We start from the raw sequence: 19,402 nt of genomic DNA, 5'->3' as shown, positions 1-19,402 counted from the left end.
CAGGGTGCTTAGAGAGTGTCTGTGGTTCAGGGTGCTTAGAGTCTCTCTGCGGTTCAGGGTGCTTAGAGTGTGTCTGCGGTTCAGGGTGTTTAGAGTGTGTCTGTGGTTCAGGGTGCTTAGAGTGTGTCTGCGGTTCAGGGTGCTTACAGAGTGTCTGCGGTTCAGGATGTTTAGAGTGTGTCTGCGGTTCAGGGTGCTTAGAGTCTGTCTGCGGTTCAGGGTGCTTAGAGTGTGTCTGTGGTTCAGGGTGCTTAGAGTGTGTCTGTGGTTCAGGGTGCTTAGAGTGTGTCTGCGGTTCAGGTTGTTTACAGTGTGTCTGCGGTTCAGGTTGTTTACAGTGTGTCTGCGGTTCAGGATGTTTAGAGAGTGTCTGCGGTTCAGGGTGCTTAGAGAGTGTCTGCGGTTCAGGGTGCTTAGGGAGTGTCTGCGGTTCAGGGTGCTTAGAGTGTTTCTGCGGTTCAGGGTGCTTAGAGAGTGCCTGCGGTTCAGGGTGCTTAGAGTGTGTCTGCGGTTCAGGGTGCTTAGAGAGTGTCTGCGGGAGAGTGTCTGCGGTTCAGGGTGCTTAGAGAGTGAGTGTGTGTGTGTGTGTGTCTCTGCAGTTCAGGGTGCTTAGAGTGGGTCTGTAGTTCAGCGTGCTTAGAGGGTGCCTGCGGTTCAGGGTGCTTAGAGGGTGTCTGTGGTTCAGGGTAAATGGTGATGCCAGCTCCTAAACATTACGGTGCTCGAGGCCCAGAATGCTACAAGCAAAATACGTTATTCCCCCTCATTCCCCCCTTTTGGACTTTGGGACACACCAGTCATTCAGTATCCAAGGTCATGGTCAATGAACTACGATCACAGCAGGATTGCAGGACAACGTTCCAGGAGGAAGCTTCCGGCTGCACTCAGCAAGTGCTTACCTTCTCCACCGAAGCCTGGCTGCTGCAAGACACAAAGGGAGGCAGAGATGAGCTGGGCCTCAGAGACAGGAGCTCAAGGTATAGAGGAGAAGGAGGAAGGGATGAGCTGGGCCTCAGAGACAGGAGCTCAAGGTATACAGGAGGAGGAGGCAGAGATGAGCTGGGCCTCAGAGACAGGAGCTCCAGGTATACAGGAGAAGGAGGAAGGGATGGGGTGGGCCTCGGAGGGGGAGCTCAGGGTATACAGGAGAAGGAGGAAGGGATGGGGTGGGCCTCAGAGACAGGAGCTCAGGGTATACAGGCGAGGGGCCAGGGGTGAGCGGGGCCTCAGAGACAAGAGCTCAGGGTATACAGGAGAGGGAGGCAGAGATGAGCTGGGCCTCAGAGACAGGAGCTCCAGGGTATACAGGAGGAGGAGGCAGAGATGAGCTGGGCCTCAGAGACAGGAGCTCCAGGTATACAGGAGAGGGAGGCAGGGATGAGCTGGGCCTCAGAGACAGGAGCTCAGGGTATACAGGAGGAGGAGGAAGGGATGAGCTGGGCCTCAGAGACAGGAGCTCAAGGTATACAGGAGGAGGAGGCAGAGATGAGCTGGGCCTCAGAGACAGGAGCTCCAGGGTATACAGGAGGAGGAGGCAGAGAGGAGCTGGGCCTCAGAGACAGGCCCTCCAGGTATACAGGAGAGGGAGGCAGGGGTGAGCTGGGCCTCAGAGACAGGAGCTCAGGGTATACAGGAGAAAGAGGAAGGGATGAGCTGGGCTTCCGAGCCAGAAGCTCAAGGTATACAGGAGGAGGAGGCAGAGATGAGCTGGGCCTCAGAGATAGGAGCTCAGGGTATACAGGAGAAGGAGGAAGGGATGAGCTGGGCCTCCGAGACAGGAGCTCAAAGTATACAGGAGGAGGAGGGAGGGATGAGCTGGGCCGGAGAGCGGGAGCTCAGGGTATACAGGAGAAGGAGGCAGGGATGAGCTGGGCCTCAGAGACAGGAGCTCAGGGTATACAGGAGAGGGAGGCAGGGATAAGCTGGGCTTCAGAGACAGGAGCTCAGGGTATACAGGAGAGGGGCCAGGGGTGAGCTGGGCCTCAGAGACGCGAGCTCAGGGTATACAGAAGAAGGAGGAAGGGATGAGCTGGGCCTCAGACACAGGAGCTCCGGGTATACAGGAGAAGGAGGAAGGGATGGGGTGGGCCTCAGAGGGGGATCTCAGGGTATACAGGAGGAGGAAGGGATGGGGTGGGCCTCAGAGACAGGAGCTCAGGGTATACAGGTGAGGGGCCAGGGGTGAGCTGGGCCTCAGAGACAAGAGCTCAGGGTATACAGGAGAGGGAGGCAGAGATGAGCTGGGCCTCAGAGACAGGAGCTCAGGGTATACAGGCGAGGGGCCAGGGGTGAGCTGGGCCACAGAGACACAAGCTCAGGGTATACAGGAGAGGGAAGCAGGGGTGAGCTGGCCCTGAGAGGGGGAGCTCAGGGTATACAGGAGAGGCAGGGATGAGCTGGGACTCAGAGACAGGAGCTCAGGGTATACACGAGAAGGAGGAAGGGATGAGTTGGGCCTGAGAGGGGGAGCTCAGGGTATACAGAAGAAGGAGGCACGGATGAGATGGGCTTCACCGACAGGAGCTCGGTGTACAGGAGAAGGAGGCAGGGATGAGCTGTGCCTCAGAGACAGGTTTCAGGGTATACAGGAGACAGGAGCTCAGGGTATATAGGAGAGGGAGGCAGGGATGAGCTGGGCCTCAGAGGGGGAGCTCAGGGTATAGAGGAGGCAGGAGCTCAGGGTATACAGGAGAGGGAGGCAGGGATAGGCTGGGCCTGAGAGGGGAGCTCAGGGTATATAGGAGAGGGAGGCAGGGATGAGCTGGGCCTCAGAGGGGGAGCTCAGGGTATAGAGGAGACAGGAGCTCGGTATACAGGAGAGGGAGGCAGGGATAGGCTGGGCCTGAGAGGGGAGCTCAGGGTATACAGGAGAGGGAGGCAGGGATGAGCTGGGCCTCAGAGACGGGAGCACGGGGTATGCAGGAGAGGGAGGCAGGGATGAGCTGGGCCTCAGAGACAGCAGCTCAGGGTATACAGGAGGAGGAGGAAGGGATGAGCTGGGCCTGAGAGGGGAGCTCAGGGTATACGGGAGAGGGAGGCAGGGATGAGCTGGGCCTCAGAGACAGGAGAGGGAGGCAGAGATGAGCTGGGCCTCAGAGACAGGGGCTCAGGGTATACAGGAGAGGGAGGCAGGGTTGAGCTGGGCCTCAGAGACAGGAGCTCAGGGTATACAGGAGAGGGAGGCAGGGGTGAGCTGGGCCTGAGAGGGGGAGCTCAGGGTATAGAGGAGAGGGGGCAGGGATGAGATGGGCCTGAGAGGGGTGAGCTCAGGGTATACAGGAGAAGGAGGCAAGGATGGGATGGGCCTCAGGGGAGTACAGAGGAGAGGGAGGCAGGGATGAGCTGGGCCTCACAGACAGGAGCTCGGGGTATACAGAAGAGGGAGGCACTGATGAGCTAGACCTTAGAGGGAGAGCTCAGGTCATACAGGAGAGGGATGCAGGGATGAGCTGGGCCTAAGAGGTGGGAGCTCAGAGTTTACAGGAGAGGGAGACAGGGATGTTCTTGGCCTGAGAGGGGGGGCACAGGGTATTCAGGAGGGGGAGACAGGGATGAGCTGTGCCTCAGTGGGGGAGCACAAGGTAGACAGGAGAGGGAGGCAAGGATGATCTGAGCCTCAGTGGGGGAGCTCCGGGATGGCAGACACCGTATACAGGAGAGGGAGGAATGGATCAGCTGGGATTCAGAGGGGGGGAGCTCAGGGTATACAGGAGAGGGAGGCAGGGATGAGCTGGGCCTGAGAGGGGGGAGCTCAGGGTATACATGGGAGGGAGGCAGGGAGGGCCTTGATGGGGGGAGCTCAGGGTATACAGGAGAGGGAGGCAGGGATGAGCTGGGCCTCAGAGACAGGCGCTCAGGTTATACAGGAGAAGGAGGAAGGGATGAGCTGGGCCTGAGAGGGGGGGGGGCTCAGGGTATACAGGAGAGGGAGGCAGGGATGAGCTGGGTCTCAGCAGGGGGGTAGCTTGAGGTATACAGGAGAGGGAGGCAGGGATGAGCTGGACCTGAGAGGGGAGCTGAGGATATACAGGAGAAGGAGGAAGGGATGAGCTGGGCCTCAGAGGGGGAGCTCAGGGTTTATAGGAGAGGGATTCAGGGATGAGCTGGGCCTGAGAGGGGGAGCTCAGGAAAGGGAGGCAGGGATGATCTGAGCCTGAGAGGGGGGGGCTCAGAGTGTACAGGAGAGGGAGGCAGGGATGAGCTGGGTCTGAGACAGGGAGCCCAGTGTACACAGGAGAGAAAGCCTGGGATGAGCTGGGCCTAAGTGGAGGGAGCCCAGGGTATACAGAAGATGGAGGTAAGGATGAGTTGGGCCTAAGAGGGGGGAGCACAGGGTGGCGGACATGCTATACAGGAGAGGGAGTCAGTGATGAGCTGGGCCTGAGAGGGGGGAGCTCAGGGTATACAGGAGAGGGAGGCAGGGATGAGCTGGGCTTCAGCGGGGGAGCTAAGGGTATAGAGGAGAGGAGGCAGGGATGAGCTGGGCCTGAGAGGAGAGGAGCTCAGGGTATACAGGAGAGGGAGGCAAGGATGAGCTTGGCCTCTGAGGGGAGTATACAGGAGGGGGAGGCAGGGATGAACTGGGCCTCAGCGGGGGAGCTCAGCGTATGCAGGAGAGGGGGCAGGGATGAGCTGGCCTTAGAGGTGGGAGCTCAGGGTATACATGAGAGGCAGGCAGGGATAAGTTGGGCTGCAGAAGGGGGTGCACAGGGTATACAGGAGAGGGTGGCAAGGATGAGATGGGCCCAGGGGAGTACAGCGGAGAGGGAGGCAGGGATGAGCTGGGCCTCGGAGGCGGGAGCACAGGGTATACAGGAGAGGAAGGCAGGGATGAGCTGGGCCTTACAGACAGGAGCTCGGGGTATACAGGAGAGGCAGGCGAGGATGAGCTGGGCCTCAGTGGGGGGGAGCTCAGGGTGGCAGACAGGGTATACAGGAGATGGTGGCAATGATGAGCTGGGCCTGAGAGGTGGGAGGTCAGGGTATACAGGAGAGCGAGGCAGGGATAAGCTGGGCTGCAGCAGGGGGAGCACAGGGTATACAGGAGAGGGGGGCAAGGATGAGCTGGGCCTCAGAGGTGGGAGCTCAGGGTATACATGAGAGGCAGGCAGGGATAAGCTGGGCCGCAGCAGGGGGAGCTCAGGGTATACAGGAGAAGGAGGCAAGGATGAGCTGGCCCTCAGAGGGGGGTACACAGGAGAGGGAGGCAGGGGTGAGCTGGGCCTCAGAGGTGGGAGCTTAGGGTTTACAGCAGAGTGAGCCAGGGATGAGCTGGGCCTCAGAGGTGGGAGCTGAGGGTATACAGGAGAGGGAGGCAGGGATGAGCTGGGCCTCAGTAGGGGGGAGCTTGGGGTATACAGGAGAGGGAGGCAGGGATGAGCTGGGTTTCAGAGACAGAAGCTCAGGGTATGCAGGAGAAGGAGGAAGGGATGAGCTGGGCCTCAGAGGGGGAGCTCAGGGTATACAGGAGAGGGAGGCAGGGATGAGCTGGGCCTGGGAGGGGGAGCCCAGTGTAGACAGGAGAGGGAGGCAAGGATGAGCTGGGCCTCAGGGGAATAAAGAGGAGGGGGAAGATGGGATGAGCTGTGCCTCAGAGGGGGGAACACAGGCTATACAGGAAAGAGAGGCGAGGATGAGCTGGGATTCAGAAGTGGGAGCACAGGGTATACAGGAGAGGGAGGAAGTGATGACCTAGGCCTGAGAGGGGGAGCTCAGGGTATACAGAAGAGGGAGGTATGGGTGAGCTGGGCTTCAGAGGTGGGGGCTCAGGGTATACAGAAGAGGAAGGAAGGCATAAGATGGGCCTCAGAGGGGGATCACAGAGTATACAGGAGAGGGAGGCAGGGATGAGCTGGGCCTCAGAGGGGGGTACACATGAGAGGGAGGCAGGGATGAGCTGGGCCTCAGAGGTGGGAGCTGAGGGTATACAGGAGAGGGAGGCAGGGATGAGCTGGGCCTCAGTAGGGGGGAGCTTGGGGTATACAGGAGGGGGAGGCAGGGATGAGCTGGGCCTCAGAGACAGGAGCTCAGGGTATACAGGAGAGGGAGGCAGGGATAAGCTGGGCCTCAGAGACAGGAGCTCAGGGTATACAGGCGAGGGGCCAGGGGTGAGCTGGGCCTCAGAGACGCGAGCTCAGGGTATACAGAAGAAGGAGGAAGGGATGAGCTGGGCCTCAGACACAGGAGCTCCGGGTATACAGGAGAAGGAGGAAGGGATGGGGTGGGCCTCAGAGACAGGAGCTCAGGGTATACAGGCGAGGGGCCAGGGGTGAGCTGGGCCTCAGAGACAAGAGCTCAGGGTATACAGGAGAGGGAAGCAGGGGTGAGCTGGCCCTGAGAGGGGGAGCTCAGGGTATACAGGAGAGGCAGGGATGAGCTGGGCCTCAGAGACAGGAGCTCAGGGTATACACGAGAAGGAGGAAGGGATGAGCTGGGCCTGAGAGGGGGATCTCAGGGTATACAGAAGAAGGAGGCACGGATGAGATGGGCTTCACCGACAGGAGCTCGGTGTACAGGAGAAGGAGGCAGGGATGAGCTGTGCCTCAGAGACAGGTTTCAGGGTATACAGGAGACAGGAGCTCAGGGTATATAGGAGAGGGAGGCAGGGATGAGCTGGGCCTCAGAGGGGGAGCTCAGGGTATAGAGGAGGCAGGAGCTCAGGGTATACAGGAGAGGGAGGCAGGGATAGGCTGGGCCTGAGAGGGGAGCTCAGGGTATATAGGAGAGGGAGGCAGGGATGAGCTGGGCCTCAGAGGGGGAGCTCAGGGTATAGAGGAGACAGGAGCTCGGTATACAGGAGAGGGAGGCAGGGATAGGCTGGGCCTGAGAGGGGAGCTCAGGGTATACAGGAGAGGGAGGCAGGAATGAGCTGGGCCTCAGAGACAGCAGCTCAGGGTATACAGGAGGAGGAGGAAGGGATGAGCTGGGCCTGAGAGGGGAGCTCAGGGTATACGGGAGAGTGAGGCAGGGATGAGCTGGGCCTCAGAGACAGGAGCTCAGGGTATACAGGAGAGGGAGGCAGAGATGAGCTGGGCCTCAGAGACAGGAGCTCAGGGTATACAGGAGAGGGAGGCAGGGTTGAGCTGGGCCTCAGAGACAGGAGCTCAGGGTACACAGGAGAGGGAGGCAGGGGTGAGCTGGGCCTGAGAGGGGGAGCTCAGGGTATAGAGGAGAGGGGGCAGGGATGAGATGGGCCTGAGAGGGGTGAGCTCAGGGTATACAGGAGAAGGAGGCAAGGATGAGATGGGCCTCAGGGGAGTACAGAGGAGAGGGAGGCAGGGATGAGCTGGGCCTCACAGACAGGAGCTCGGGGTATACAGAAGAGGGAGGCACTGATGAGCTAGACCTGAGAGGGAGAGCGCAGGTCATACAGGAGAGGGATGCAGGGATGAGCTGGGCCTAAGAGGTGGGAGCTCAGAGTTTACAGGAGAGGGAGACAGGGATGTTCTTGGCCTGAGAGGGGCACAGGGTATTCAGGAGGGGGAGACAGGGATGAGCTGTGCCTCAGTGGGGGAGCACAAGGTAGACAGGAGAGGGAGGCAAGGATGATCTGAGCCTCAGTGGGGGAGCTCCGGGATGGCAGACACCGTATACAGGAGAGGGAGGAATGGATCAGCTGGGATTCAGATGGGGGGGAGCTCAGGGTATACAGGAGAGGGAGGCAGGGATGAGCTGGGCCTGAGAGGGGGGAGCTCAGGGTATACATGGGAGGGAGGCAGGGATGAGCTGGGCCTGAGAGGGGAGAGCTCAGGGTATACAGGAGAGGGTGGCAGGGATGAGCTGGGCCTGAGAGGGGGGAGCTCAGGTTATACAGGAGAGGGAGGTAGGGATGAGCTGGGCCTCAGCGGGGGAGCCCAGGGTATACAGGAGATGGAGGAAGGGATAAGCTGGTATTCAGAGGGGGAGCTCATGTTTTACAGGAGAGGGAGGCAGGGGTGAGTTGGGCCTGAGAGGAGGGAGCTCAGGGTATACATGTGAGGTGGCAGGGATGAGTTGGGCTTCAGCGATGGGAGCACAGGGTAAACAGGAGAGGGAGGTAGCGATGTCCTAGGCCTGAAAGGGGGGAGCTCAGGATATACAGAAGAGGGAGACATGGGTGAGCTGGGCCTCAGAGGGAGGAATCACAGAGTATACAGGAGAGGGAGGCAGGCATGAGCTGGGCCTCAGAGGTGGGAGCTCAGAGTATACAGGAGAGGCAGGCAGGGAGGGCCTTGATGGGGGGAGCTCAGGGTATACAGGAGAGGGAGGCAGGGATGAGCTGGGCCTCAGAGACAGGCGCTCAGGTTATACAGGAGAAGGAGGAAGGGATGAGCTGGGCCTGAGAGGGGGGGGGGGCTCAGGGTATACAGGAGAGGGAGGCAGGGATGAGCTGGGTCTCAGCAGGGGGGTAGCTTGAGGTATACAGGAGAGGGAGGCAGGGATGAGCTGGACCTGAGAGGGGAGCTGAGGATATACAGGAGAAGGAGGAAGGGATGAGCTGGGCCTCAGAGGGGGAGCTCAGGGTTTATAGGAGAGGGATTCAGGGATGAGCTGGGCCTGAGAGGGAGAGCTCAGGAAAGGGAGGCAGGGATGATCTGAGCCTGAGAGGGGGGGGCTCAGAGTGTACAGGAGAGGGAGGCAGGGATGAGCTGGGTCTGAGACAGGGAGCCCAGTGTACACAGGAGAGAAAGCCTGGGATGAGCTGGGCCTAAGTGGAGGGAGCCCAGGGTATACAGAAGATGGAGGTAAGGATGAGTTGGGCCTAAGAGGGGGGAGCACAGGGTGGCGGACATGCTATACAGGAGAGGGAGTCAGGGATGAGCTGGGCCTGAGAGGGGGGAGCTCAGGGTATACAGGAGAGGGAGGCAGGGATGAGCTGGGCTTCAGCGGGGGAGCTAAGGGTATAGAGGAGAGGAGGCAGGGATGAGCTGGGCCTGAGAGGAGAGGAGCTCAGGGTATACAGGAGAGGGAGGCAAGGATGAGCTTGGCCTCTGAGGGGAGTATACAGGAGGGGGAGGCAGGGATGAACTGGGCCTCAGCGGGGGAGCTCAGCGTATGCAGGAGAGGGGGCAGGGATGAGCTGGCCTTAGAGGTGGGAGCTCAGGGTATACATGAGAGTCAGGCAGGGATAAGTTGGGCTGCAGAAGGGGGAGCACAGGGTATACAGGAGAGGGTGGCAAGGATGAGATGGGCCCAGGGGAGTACAGAGGAGAGGGAGGCAGGGATGAGCTGGGCCTCGGAGGCGGGAGCACAGGGTATACAGGAGAGGAAGGCAGGGATGAGCTGGGCCTTACAGACAGGAGCTCGGGGTATACAGGAGAGGCAGGCGAGGATGAGCTGGGCCTCAGTGGGTGGGAGCTCGGGGTGGCAGACAGGGTGTACAGGAGATGGTGGCAATGATGAGCTGGGCCTGAGAGGTGGGAGGTCAGGGTATACAGGAGAGCGAGGCAGGGATAAGCTGGGCTGCAGCAGGGGGAGCACAGGGTATACAGGAGAGGGGGGCAAGGATGAGCTGGGCCTCAGAGGTGGGAGCTCAGGGTATACATGAGAGGCAGGCAGGGATAAGCTGGGCCGCAGCAGGGGGAGCTCAGGGTATACAGGAGAAGGAGGCAAGGATAAGCTGGCCCTCAGAGGGGGGTACACAGGAGAGGGAGGCAGGGGTGAGCTGGGCCTCAGAGGTGGGAGCTTAGGGTTTACAGCAGAGTGAGCCAGGGATGAGCTGGGCCTCAGAGGTGGGAGCTGAGGGTATACAGGAGAGGGAGGCAGGGATGAGCTGGGCCTCAGTAGGGGGGAGCTTGGGGTATACAGGAGAGGGAGGCAGGGATGAGCTGGGTTTCAGAGACAGAAGCTCAGGGTATGCAGGAGAAGGAGGAAGGGATGAGCTGGGCCTCAGAGGGGGAGCTCAGGGTATACAGGAGAGGGAGGCAGGGATGAGCTGGGCCTGGGAGGGGGAGCCCAGTGTAGACAGGAGAGGGAGGCAAGGATGAGCTGGGCCTCAGGGGAATAAAGAGGAGGGGGAAGATGGGATGAGCTGTGCCTCAGAGGGGGGAACACAGGCTATACAGGAAAGAGAGGCGAGGATGAGCTGGGATTCAGAAGTGGGAGCACAGGGTATACAGGAGAGGGAGGAAGTGATGACCTAGGCCTGAGAGGGGGAGCTCAGGGTATACAGAAGAGGGAGGTATGGGTGAGCTGGGCTTCAGAGGTGGGGGCTCAGGGTATACAGAAGAGGAAGGAAGGCATAAGATGGGCCTCAGAGGGGGATCACAGAGTATACAGGAGAGGGAGGCAGGGATGAGCTGGGCCTCAGAGGGGGGTACACAGGAGAGGGAGGCAGGGATGAGCTGGGCCTCAGAGGTGGGAGCTGAGGGTATACAGGAGAGGGAGGCAGGGATGAGCTGGGCCTCAGTAGGGGGGAGCTTGGGGTATACAGGAGGGGGAGGCAAGGATGAGCTGGGCCTCAGAGACAGGAGCTCAGGGTATACAGGAGAGGGAGGCAGGGATAAGCTGGGCCTCAGAGACAGGAGCTCAGGGTATACAGGCGAGGGGCCAGGGGTGAGCTGGGCCTCAGAGACGCGAGCTCAGGGTATACAGAAGAAGGAGGAAGGGATGAGCTGGGCCTCAGACACAGGAGCTCCGGGTATACAGGAGAAGGAGGAAGGGATGGGGTGGGCCTCAGAGACAGGAGCTCAGGGTATACAGGCGAGGGGCCAGGGGTGAGCTGGGCCTCAGAGACAAGAGCTCAGGGTATACAGGAGAGGGAAGCAGGGGTGAGCTGGCCCTGAGAGGGGGAGCTCAGGGTATACAGGAGAGGCAGGGATGAGCTGGGCCTCAGAGACAGGAGCTCAGGGTATACACGAGAAGGAGGAAGGGATGAGCTGGGCCTGAGAGGGGGAGCTCAGGGTATACAGAAGAAGGAGGCACGGATGAGATGGGCTTCACCGACAGGAGCTCGGTGTACAGGAGAAGGAGGCAGGGATGAGCTGTGCCTCAGAGACAGGTTTCAGGGTATACAGGAGACAGGAGCTCAGGGTATATAGGAGAGGGAGGCAGGGATGAGCTGGGCCTCAGAGGGGGAGCTCAGGGTATAGAGGAGGCAGGAGCTCAGGGTATACAGGAGAGGGAGGCAGGGATAGGCTGGGCCTGAGAGGGGAGCTCAGGGTATATAGGAGAGGGAGGCAGGGATGAGCTGGGCCTCAGAGGGGGAGCTCAGGGTATAGAGGAGACAGGAGCTCGGTATACAGGAGAGGGAGGCAGGGATAGGCTGGGCCTGAGAGGGGAGCTCAGGGTATACAGGAGAGGGAGGCAGGGATGAGCTGGGCCTCAGAGACAGCAGCTCAGGGTATACAGGAGGAGGAGGAAGGGATGAGCTGGGCCTGAGAGGGGAGCTCAGGGTATACGGGAGAGGGAGGCAGAGATGAGCTGGGCCTCAGAGACAGGAGCTCAGGGTATACAGGAGAGGGAGGCAGAGATGAGCTGGGCCTCAGAGACAGGAGCTCAGGGTATACAGGAGAGGGAGGCAGGGTTGAGCTGGGCCTCAGAGACAGGAGCTCAGGGTACACAGGAGAGGGAGGCAGGGGTGAGCTGGGCCTGAGAGGGGGAGCTCAGGGTATAGAGGAGAGGGGGCAGGGATGAGATAGGCCTGAGAGGGGTGAGCTCAGGGTATACAGGAGAAGGAGGCAAGGATGAGATGGGCCTCAGGGGAGTACAGAGGAGAGGGAGGCAGGGATGAGCTGGGCCTCACAGACAGGAGCTCGGGGTATACAGAAGAGGGAGGCACTGATGAGCTAGACCTGAGAGGGAGAGCTCAGGTCATACAGGAGAGGGATGCAGGGATGAGCTGGGCCTAAGAGGTGGGAGCTCAGAGTTTACAGGAGAGGGAGACAGGGAAGTTCTTGGCCTGAGAGGGGCACAGGGTATTCAGGAGGGGGAGACAGGGATGAGCTGTGCCTCAGTGGGGGAGCACAAGGTAGACAGGAGAGGGAGGCAAGGATGATCTGAGCCTCAGTGGGGGAGCTCCGGGATGGCAGACACTGTATACAGGAGAGGGAGGAATGGATCAGCTGGGATTCAGATGGGGGGGAGCTCAGGGTATACAGGAGAGGGAGGCAGGGATGAGCTGGGCCTGAGAGGGGGGAGCTCAGGGTATACAGGAGAGGGAGGCAGGGATGAGCTGGGCCTGAGAGGGGGGAGCTCAGGGTATACATGGGAGGGAGGCAGGGATGAGCTGGGCCTGAGAGGGGGGAGCTCAGGGTATACAGGAGAGGGTGGCAGGGATGAACTGGGCCTGAGAGGGGAGAGCTCAGGTTATACAGGAGAGGGAGGTAGGGATGAGCTGGGCCTCAGCGGGGGAGCCCAGGGTATACAGGAGATGGAGGAAGGGATAAGCTGGTATTCAGAGGGGGAGCTCATGTTTTACAGGAGAGGGAGGCAGGGGTGAGCTGCGCCTCAGAGGGGGGAGCTCAGGGTATACATGTGAGGTGGCAGGGATGAGTTGGGCTTCAGCGATGGGAGCACAGGGTAAACAGGAGAGGGAGGTAGCGATGTCCTAGGCCTGAAAGGGGGGAGCTCAGGATATACAGAAGAGGGAGACATGGGTGAGCTGGGCCTCAGAGGGAGGAATCACAGAGTATACAGGAGAGGGAGGCAGGGATGAGCTGGGCCTCAGAGAGGGGTACACAGGAGAGGGAGGCAGGCATGAGCTGGGCCTCAGAGGTGGGAGCTCAGAGTATACAGGAGAGGCAGGCAGGGAGGGCCTTGGTGGGGGGAGCTCAGGGTATACAGGAGAGGGAGGCAGGGATGAGCTGGGCCTCAGAGACAGGCGCTCAGGTTATACAGGAGAAGGAGGAAGGGATGAGTTGGGCCTGAGAGGGGGGGCTCAGGGTATACAGGAGAGGGAGGCAGGGATGAGCTGGGTCTCAGCAGGGGGGTAGCTTGAGGTATACAGGAGAGGGAGGCAGGGATGAGCTGGACCTGAGAGGGGAGATGAGGATATACAGGAGAAGGAGGAAGGGATGAGCTGGGCCTCAGAGGGGGAGCTCAGGGTTTATAGGAGAGGGATTCAGGGATGAGCTGGGCCTGAGAGGGGGAGCTCAGGAAAGGGAGGCAGGGATGATCTGGGCCTGAGAGGGGGGGCTCAGAGTATACAGGAGAGGGAGGCAGGGATGAGCTGGGTCTGAGACAGGGAGCCCAGTGTACACAGGAGAGAAAGCCTGGGATGAGCTGCGCCTAAGTGGAGGGAGCCCAGGGTATACAGAAGATGGAGGTAAGGATGAGCTGGGCCTAAGAGGGGGGAGCACAGGGTGGCGGACATGCTATACAGGAGAGGGAGTCAGGGATGAGCTGGGCCTGAGAGGGGGGAGCTCAGGGTATACAGGAGAGGGAGGCAGGGATGAGCTGGGCTTCAGCGGGGGAGCTAAGGGTATAGAGGAGAGGAGGCGGGTATGAGCTGGGCCTGAGAGGGGGGAGCTCAGGGTATACAGGAGAGGGAGGCAAGGATGAGCTTGGCCTCTGAGGGGAGTATACAGGAGGGGGAGGCAGGGATGAACTGGGCCTCAGCAGGGGAGCTCAGCCTATGCAGGAGAGGGGGCAGGGATGAGCTGGCCTTAGAGGTGGGAGCTCAGGGTATACATGAGAGGCAGGCAGGGATAAGTTGGGCTGCAGAAGGGGGAGCACAGGGTATACAGGAGAGGGTGGCAAGGATGAGATGGGCCTCAGGGGAGTACAGAGGAGAGGGAGGCAGGGATGAGCTGGGCCTCGGAGGCGGGAGCACAGGGTATACAGGAGAGGAAGGCAGGGATGAGCTGGGCCTTACAGACAGGAGCTCGGGGTATACAGGAGAGGCAGGTGAGGATGAGCTGGGCCTCAGTGGGGGGGAGCTCAGGGTGGCAGACAGGGTATACAGGAGATGGTGGCAATGATGAGCTGGGCCTGAGAGGTGGGAGGTCAGGGTATACAGGAGAGCGAGGCAGGGATAAGCTGGGCTGCAGCAGGGGGAGCACAGGGTATACAGGAGAGGGGGGCAAGGATGAGCTGGGCCTCAGAGGTGGGAGCTCAGGGTATACATGAGAGGCAGGCAGGGATAAGCTGGGCCGCAGCAGGGGGAGCTCAGGGTATACAGGAGAAGGAGGCAAGGATGAGCTGGCCCTCAGAGGGGGGGTACACAGGAGAGGGAGGCAGGGGTGAGCTGGGCCTCGGAGGTGGGAGCTTAGGGTTTACAGCAGAGTGAGCCAGGGATGAGCTGGGCCTCAGAGGTGGGAGCTGAGGGTATACAGGAGAGGGAGGCAGGGATGAGCTGGGCCTCAGTAGGGGGGAGCTTGGGGTATACAGGAGAGGGAGGCAGGGATGAGCTGGATTTCAGAGACAGAAGCTCAGGGTATGCAGGAGAAGGAGGAAGGGATGAGCTGGGCCTCAGAGGGGGAGTTCAGGGTATACAGGAGAGGGAGGCAGGGATGAGCTGGGCCTGGGAGGGGGAGCCCAGTGTAGACAGGAGAGGGAGTCAAGGATGAGCTGGGCCTCAGGGGAATAAAGAGGAGGGGGAAGATGGGATGAGCTGAGCCTCAGAGGGGGGAACACAGGCTATACAGGAAAGAGAGGCGAGGATGAGCTGGGATTCAGAAGTGGGAGCACAGGGTATACAGGAGAGGGAGGAAGGCATAAACTGGACCTCAGAGGGGGATCACAGAGTATACAGGAGAGGGAGGCAGGGATGAGCTGGGCCTCAGAGGGGGGTACACAGGAGAGGGAGGCAGGGATGAGCTGGGCCTCAGAGGTGGGAGCTGAGGGTATACAGGAGAGGGAGGCAGGGATGAGCTGGGCCTCAGTAGGGGGGAGCTTGGGGTATACAGGAGGGGGAGGCAGGGATGAGCTGGGTTTCAGAGACAGGAGCTCAGGGTATACAGGAGAAGGAGGAAGGGATGAGCTGGGCCTCAGAGGGGGAGCTCAGGGTTTACAGGAGAGGGAGGCAGGGATGAGCTGAGCCTGAGAGGGGGGAGTTCAGGACATACAGGCAGGGATTAGCTGGGTCTCAGACGGGGAGCCCAGTGTACACAGGAGAGAAAGCCTGGGATGAGTTGGGACTAGGAGGAGGGAGCTCAGGGTATACAGGAGAGGGAGTCAGGGATGAGCTGGGCCTCGAAGGCGGGAGCACAGGGTATACAGGAGAGGGAGGCAGGGATGAGCTGGGCCTGAGAGGGAAGTGCTCAGGGTATACAGGAGAGGGAGGCAGGGATGAGCTGGGCCTCAGCGGGGGGAGCTCGGGGTATACAGGAGATGGAGGAAGGGATAAGCCAGTATGCAGAGGGGGAGCTCAGGGTTTACGGGAGAGGGAGGCAGGGATGAGCTGGGGCTTGGAGGTGGGAGCACAGGGTATACAGGAGAGGGAGGCAGGGATGAGCTGGGCCTGAGAGGGGGGAACTCAGGGTATACATGAGAGGTGGCAGGGATGAGTTGGGCTTCAGCAGTGGGAGCTCAGGGTATACAGGAGAGGGAGGCAGGGAGGACCTAGGCCTGAGAGGGGGGAGCTAGGGTATACAGAAGAGGGAGGCATGGGTGAGCTGGGCTTCAGAGGCGGGGGCTCAGGGTATACAGGAGAGGAAGGAAGACATATGCTGGGCCTCAGAGGGGGGAATCACAGAGTATACAGGAGAGGGAGGCAGGGATGAGGTGGGCTTCAGAGAGGGGTACACAGGAGAGGGAGGCAGGGATGAGCTGGGCCTCAGAGGTGGGAGCATAGGGTATACAGGAGAGGGAGGCAGGGGTGAGCTGGGCCTCAGTGGGTGAAGCTAAGGATATAGAGGAGAGCGGGCATGGATGAGCTGGGCCTGAGAGGGGGGAGCTCAGGGTATACAGGAGGGGGAGGCAGGGATGAACTGGGCCTCAGCGGGGGAGCTCGGGTATGCAGCAGAGGGGCAGGGATGAGCTGGCCTCAGAGGTGGGAGCTCAGGGTATACATGAGAGGCAGGCAGGGATAGGTTGGGCTGCAGCAGGGGGAGCACAGGGTATACAGGAGAGGGTGGCAAGGATGAGATGGGCCTGAGGGGAGTACAGAGGAGAGGGAGGCAGGGATGAGCTGGGCCTCACAGACAGGAGCTCGGGGTATACAGAAGAGGGAGGCACTGATGAGCTAGACCTGAGAGGGAGAGCGCAGGTCATACAGGAGAGGGATGCAGGGATGAGCTGGGCCTAAGAGGTGGGAGCTCAGAGTTTACAGGAGAGGGAGACAGGGATGTTCTCGGCCTGAGAGGGGGGGGCACAGGGTATTCAGGAGGGGAGACAGGGATGAACTGTGCCTTAGTGGGGGAGCACAAGGTAGACAGGAGAGGGAGGCAAGGATGATCTGAGCCTCAGTGGGGGAGCTCCGGGATGGCAGACACCGTATACAGGAGAGGGAGGAATGGATCAGCTGGGATTCAGAGGGGGGAGCCCAGGGTATACAGGAGAGGGAGGCAGGGATGAGCTGGGCCTGAGAGGGAGGAGCTCAGGGTATACAGGAGAGGGAGGCAGGGATGAGCTGGGCCTGAGAGGGGGGAGCTCAGGGTATACAGGAGAGGGAGGCAGGGATGAGCTGGGCCTGAGAGGGGGGAGCTCAGGGTATATGGGAGATGGAGGAAGGGATAAGCTGGTATTCAGAGGGGGAGCTCAGGGTTTACGGGAGAGGGAGGCAGGGATGAGCTGGGGCTTGGAGGTGGGAGCACAGGGTATACAGGAGAAGGAGGCAGGGATGAGCTGGGCCTCAGCGAGGGGAGCTCAGGGTTTACAGGAGAGGGAGGCAAGGATGAGCTTGGCCTCAGCGGGGGGAGCTCAGGGTACACATAACAGGGGGCAGTGATGAGCTGGGCCTCAGGGTATACATGAGAGGCAGGCAGGGATAAGCTGGGCCGCAGCAGGGAGAGCTCAGGGTATACAGGAGAGGGAGGCAGGGATGAGCTGGGCCTGAGAGGGGGAGCCCAGTGTACACAGGAGAGGGAGGCATGGATGAGCTGTGCCTTAGAGGGGGGAACACAGGGTATACAGGAAAGGGAGGCAAGGATGAGCTGAGATTCAGAGAGGGATCTCAGGGATTACAGGAGAAGGAGGAAGGGATGAGCTGGCCTGAGAGGGGTGAGCTCAGTGTGTACAGGAGAGGGAGGCAGGGATGAGCTGGGCCTGGGAGGGGGGCACAGGGTATTCAGGAGAGGGAGACAGGGATGAGCTGTGCCTCAGCGGGGGAGCTCAGGGTACACAGGAGAGGGAGGAAGGGATAAGCTGGTATTCAGAGGTGGAGCTCATGGTTTACAGGACAGGGAGGCAGGAATGAGCTGGGGCTCGGAGGTGGGAGCACAGGGCATATGGGAGAGGGGGCAGGGATGTACTGGGCCTTAGCGGGGGGAGCTCAAGGTATACAGGAGAGGGGGAAGGGATCAGCTGGGCCTGAGAAGGGGGAGCTCAGGGTATACAGGGAAGGGAGGCAGGGATGAGCTGGGCCTCAGTAGGGGGCAGCTCAGGGTACACAGAACAGGGGGCAAAGGATGAGCTGGGCCTCAGTACGGGGGAGCTCAGGTTACACAGAACAGGGGGCAAAGGATGAGCTGGGCCTGAGAGGGGGAGCTCAGGGTATACAGGAGAGGGGGCAGGGATGGGCTGGGCCTCAGCGGGGGAGCTCAGGGTATACAGGAGAGGGGGTCAGGGATGAGCTGGGCCTCAGAGGTGGGAGTTCAGGGTATACATGAGAGACAGGCAGGGATAAACTGGGCCGCAGCAGGGGGAACTCAGATTACAGAAGAGGGAGGCAGGGATGAGCTGGGCCTCAGAGGGGTGAGCTCAGTGTTTACAGAAGAGGGAGGCAGGGATGAGCTGGGCCTGAGAAGCGGGGCACAGGGTATTCAGGAGTGGGAGACAAGGATGAGCTGGGCCTCAGCGGGAAAGCTCCGGGTGGTGGACACCGTATACAGGAGAAGGAGGAAGGGATGAGCTGGGCCTGAGAGGGGGGAGCTCAGGGTATACAGAAGAGGGAGGCATGGGTGAGCTGGGCTTCAGAGGCGGGGTCTCAGGATATACAGGAGAGGAAGGAAGGCATACGCTGGGCCTCAGAGGGGGGTACACAGCAGAGGGAGGCAGGGATGAGCAGGGCTTTAGAGGGGAGCTCAGGGTATAGAGGAGAGGGAGGAAGGGATGAGCTGGGCCTCAGTATAGGGGGGATCGGCGTATACAGGAGAGGGAGGTAGGGATGAGCTGTGCCTCAAGGTGGGAGCTCAGGGTATACAGGAGAGGGAGGCATGAGTGAGCTGGGCCTCTGAGGTAGGAGGTCTGGGTGAGGGATGGGGAATATAGGAGGGGGAAAACAGGTGTGTACAGGATCTATGGGAGAAGTATAGATACCTTGAAGATGTACATGCTCTGGACGATCACCGGCTCCTCAAGTCCCAAACCTCGAGCCACCTCCTGCAGCAAAAGCAAATGCAGACAGTGGAGTGTTATAGCAGCACAGGTATCCAGCAGGGCAGCGTCCATTTTACAGGCCTGAGTTTGGAACTGAGCTACAGATTAGATACAAATCTGCATGGGATCCCTGTTCCTGTACAAATCACCCTTTTCCTTATATATGCACTTGTCTCCGTTACCCCTAAGACCACCCTCTTTGGTGTGTGTTCCATCCCCCATGACGCCTGTGATCATTGCTCCTGGGTCCTCTTCCTCTAGAAGGCCTACCACATGCCCCCTTTCAACGTTGTCCTCATGGTTCCTGTAGCCATTGCTCTTCTGTTTCTCCCCATTGCTCTTGGGCCCCTCCGCATTTACTAACCACCACCTCTTCTCCTCTGGCACTACCCTGCGTCCTGGCATTCCCCCCTCCACTCCTGGTGTCCTCCCCTTCATCAGTGTCCCTGTGGTTTCTGTAGTCTTTGCTCCTAGACACTCCTTGCTCCTGAAGCCCTATCATGTGCTGCCAGGGGCCACCCTTTGTTTCCCCCACTCTCACTCTTGATAGAAGCACCCCACCATCAATGGCACGCACCTGAACTTTGGGGGAGTGAGTCACTTGCTTGAAGATGGGCTCATAGGCGTGTAAAGCTGAGGAGGAAAGAAGGCCTTGTTAACAGCGAGCACAAGTCTCAGGGACGCAGACAACATCAGCTTCTAGGAAAAGGCGCACTCTGGGTGTGCATCAACCCACAGGTTTCTATCTCACACTGTCCCACCCACCCCAGCTTGAATACATGACCACCAAAGCACTCTGTGTCCTTGTGGGTTCCCATGACAACAGGGAATCAGTGAATCCCAATAGTACTCCCTGAGGTCATGTGAGAAAACAGGGCTCCTTTCTTGGGTATGGGTTCTCAGCTATGGGAACTCCACAGAGTGGGTGAAACACACACAAGCGATCGTTCCCATGATGGTGAACCCCCGGACTGGATTAGTCAACTGCTCCTCCCAGTCCCCCTCT

At 60.0% G+C, this 19,402-nt stretch overlaps 1 protein-coding gene across 2 annotated transcripts in view; it reads right to left on the bottom strand.

Moving 5' to 3' along the window:
• PHYHD1 (phytanoyl-CoA dioxygenase domain containing 1) overlaps positions 1-19,402 on the bottom strand; it is a 139,077-nt gene that overhangs the window by 49,703 nt on the left and 69,972 nt on the right. For both annotated transcript variants that reach the window (XM_069609199.1, XM_069609200.1), the window contains exons 5-7: positions 18,974-19,029; positions 18,337-18,399; positions 900-921 (exon numbers count right to left, since the gene is read on the bottom strand). In XM_069609199.1, coding sequence (XP_069465300.1) covers positions 900-921; positions 18,337-18,399; positions 18,974-19,029 — 141 coding nt within the window. The remainder of the gene's footprint in view (positions 1-899; positions 922-18,336; positions 18,400-18,973; positions 19,030-19,402) is intronic.

This window comes from Ambystoma mexicanum, chromosome 8 (assembly GCF_040938575.1).
Source record: "Ambystoma mexicanum isolate Mex_15411 chromosome 8, UKY_AmexF1_1, whole genome shotgun sequence".
Taxonomy (NCBI): domain Eukaryota; kingdom Metazoa; phylum Chordata; class Amphibia; order Caudata; family Ambystomatidae; genus Ambystoma; species Ambystoma mexicanum.
Note: the sequence above shows the minus strand (reverse complement) of the source record. Positions and strands in the feature narration are given on the sequence as shown.